At 36.8% G+C, this 3,379-nt stretch overlaps 1 protein-coding gene across 1 annotated transcript; it reads right to left on the reverse strand.

Annotated features, from left to right (window-relative positions):
- Nucleotides 1–1,065: 1,065 nt before the first annotated feature.
- Nucleotides 1,066–1,991, reverse strand: LOC121871298 (polyubiquitin-B-like). Its single transcript, XM_042373517.1, has 2 exons — nt 1,372–1,991; nt 1,066–1,223 (listed from the first exon to the last, which is right to left on the reverse strand). Exons 1-2 carry the CDS (start codon nt 1,955–1,957, stop codon nt 1,066–1,068), a joined length of 744 nt encoding a protein of 247 aa, XP_042229451.1. The 5' UTR covers nt 1,958–1,991.
- Nucleotides 1,992–3,379: the final 1,388 nt, after the last annotated feature.

Below are 3,379 nucleotides of genomic sequence, written 5' to 3' on the forward strand. Positions count from 1 at the left end.
ATCCTGTAACTGGAGAGTGGAAGAATCTAACACCAATGCAAGGTCCACCGTCTAAGACGATAGGCGTTGCAGTTTTAGATAATTTTTTGTACGTAGTAGGTGATGGTATTCTGGATGAAAATTCAATGAAAAGATATTCTTTTGAGCAGGTAAGATTATTTACCAGTACTTAAAGTTTAATATTGTAACCAGGAAGTGGAAGAATTTTTGTAATACTTTAGGAACAAAGGGAAAAAATTGTATACCCCCCTCCCGCCCCCTTACTCTTGTTTTAACCTTTTTCTTTTACTTTCCCACAGAACCAATGGTTTAAGTGTTCGTCTTCAGAGTATTTGGGTCGAAGTAGGCCAGCAGTTGTTGTCACAAATTCTCTGTTATATGTCATAGGCGGTTACTGGAGTTGTTTGAATGGAATTGGAATGGTAAGGAAAGAAGAATAAAAGAATGATTAATATAAAATGATAAATATTGATAATAATATTTATAACTTTTTTTTTTCTTTTTAGATTTCTCTCGCTAATGTGGAGTATTTCGACCCTAAGAATAACAAGTGGATAAGCTGTACACCACTCCCTGAAAGTCGGACTAATGCTATAGCAGTCTCAATTTGACTACTCGAAACTTTGAAAACCTATATACTGATGTCCTCCTCCTCCTCCTCCTCCTCCTTCATCCTCACTCATTCTTATTTTAGTAAATAAAAAGCAAATAAATGTATAGTTTTTTACTACCCTATATGATATAAAATTGTATTATTCTTTGTAAACTCTACCCAATTGGGATTTCCTTACTCCCTCCATAACTCCCTCCCTGTCTTCAGGAGGTAGTAAAAAAAAAAATCCAGCCAGTAAAGTTTTTACAACCTATCCCAACATACTGCCAACTACCTGCTAGGTCACATTGCAAATTAGCCAATCGAGAAAACAAAAATACTCAGTTTTTCACATATATATGGTTTTGCGGTCTTGCAGTATGTAATAAAAAATAATTTTAATAGTGTTTATTTGGTTCGGTTAAAATAATAACAATGTGCAAAAAGAAATTAAATCTTTTCCATTCCATACATTAAAGGAAATTTGAACATTTCATCCGGAATACTTTATTTTTTTTCAAAAAGACCATTAAATCTTTTCCAAGACGCAATACCAAATGGAGTGTAGATTCCTTCTGGATATTGTATTCCTTCTGGATATTGTAGTCAGAAAGAGTGCGAAATCCAACTGCTGGTAATAGTAATAATTTTTCAATGGTATCTGAAGGTTCTACTTCTAGGTTAATGGTTTTTCCTGTAAGGGTTTCAGGTCTACATTTGCTTTGGCTTACGCGTTACAGATATACTTTCTAAACTGAATACGTTTATTGCTTTTACACACACATACACACTTCTAAGGATCAATATCTGCTGGTCTGGGGGGATGCCTTCCTTATCCTGAATTTTTGCCTTGACATTTTCAATGGTGTCTGAAGGTTTTACTTCTAGAGTAATGGTCTTTCCTGTAAGGGTTTTCACATAGATCTGCATTCCTCCTCTAAGTTGGAGTGTAGATTCCTTCTGGATATTGTAGTCAGAAAGAGTTCGACAATCCTCCTCCAACTGCTTACCAGCAAAGATCAATCTCTGATCTGGGGGGATGCCTTCCTTATCCTGAATTTTTGCCTTTACATTTTCAATGGTGTCTGAAGGTTCTACTTCTAGGGTAATGGTCTTTCCTGTAAGGGTTTTCACAAAGATCTGCATTCCTCCTCTAATAAGACGCAGTGTAGATTCCTTCTGGATATTGTAGTCAGAAAGAATGCGACAATTCTCCAACCGCTTACCAGCAAAGATCAATCTCTGTTGGTCTGGGGGGATGTCTAGCTTATCCTGAATTTTTGCCTTTACATTTTCAATGGTGTCTGAAGGTTCTACTTCAAGAGTAATAGTCTTCCCAGTGAGGGTTTTCACGAAGATCTGCATGATGTACTGCAAAGAAAACAATTCATTAGTAAAATTTTAGCCACAGTATAATTCTTAAATAATCTTAAATTTAAATATCTTGAGCATGTTATAGTAGGTAGCAAGGCAACCATTATATACTGAGATTACTACACACCAATATTTTGGGCACATACTGTACAGGTAAATCTTGGCTTAACCAAAGTAACTACATGCCCCCCCCCCCCCACACACACACACACACACACACACACACACACACAATAACACATGTACTCCACAGATGTTCATTTGCAGTCTATCTTCGGTGTAACCTAGCTATGCATATACAAACATAGTATAATAAAATTAAATATTTGCCTCGCAATTATTGGCTTTAGGCAGAAATGGCAGAAAGTTGCCCCATGAAAATTGAGAGATGTGGGCCAGGAGTAGCAGTCTTACATATAGAAATTGAACCGGCAGATGATGAACTTTATAATCCTGATCTGCTTTTGGCAAATGGTGATGTTTATTATTCTCAGGAAGATAATTGGACCGGGATATCTTCTATGGTGCTCCCACGGTGTGATTTTGGATTATGCGCTAATGGAGGTTACCTCAATGCCTTTGGTGGTTTGACTGTCTTGGGAGTGTGGCTGTAGTTTAGTTTTGTTACTGTTTAAAGAAGCAACGGAAGAACCACCACCACCACCACCACGGGTATTACCAGATATCACCACACCACTAAAAACAAAACTGACAACTGGTTAGTCTTATATTAGTATCTGAAGATAGAGGCTGCACGTGTGGAGCTCTCTCATCACGAGGAGGAGGAGGAGGAGGAGGAGGAGGAATGTACATCTTATCCTAACTACCTGCTAGACGACATACATTTCCTCTGGCAGTCACAAGAGTTATATGACGTAGAAATATTATTAGCTGATGGATCAGTTGTGAAGGTGAGTGAGTGAAACATTTACCTGTGAGTGAAGAAACATTTACCTCCTACCTACAAATCTTTCTCTGCCCTCCATCACCCAAATATTAAAAAAAAAAAAAACTAATGGGGATTACATTTTATTCCACAGGCTCACCATGTAATACTGTCATCGGGAAGCGAATATTTTAAGGCAATGTTTACGTGTGGATTAGCCGAGAAAACAACACAGTCAATAGAAATGAAGTCTATGAAACCCAATATATTAAAACTGCTCATCGACTTCATATATACTGGTAAGGGAAAACATTTTAAGTTTTCATAGTGCTATGCTATATGTAAAACAAAAAGATAGTTTTTATTTGTTGTAAATAATTAATGAATGAAACTTTTTATTTTTTTTTAAATACTTTAGGAAACATCGAGTTAACAGTGGAAAACGTACAGGAGTTAATTGCGGCTGCAAACATGCTGATAATGCTCCGTGCTGTACTTGTTTGTACAGACTTTCTCAAGAGCGAACT

Source organism: Homarus americanus, unplaced genomic scaffold (assembly GCF_018991925.1).
Source record: "Homarus americanus isolate GMGI-L3 unplaced genomic scaffold, GMGI_Hamer_2.0 scaffold45698, whole genome shotgun sequence".
Lineage (NCBI taxonomy): Eukaryota > Metazoa > Arthropoda > Malacostraca > Decapoda > Nephropidae > Homarus > Homarus americanus.

What these genes read in the sequence shown, in the direction of transcription:
- LOC121871298 (XM_042373517.1), bottom strand. Translation starts at nt 1,957, where the DNA reads ATGCAGATCTTCGTGAAAACCCTCACTGGGAAGACTATTACTCTTGAA. An exon ending in CCTTAGAAGTGTGTATGTGT is followed by an intron (nt 1,224 to 1,371) that starts GTGTAAAAGCAA and finishes TACTATTACCAG; the next exon opens with CAGTTGGATTTCGCACTCTT.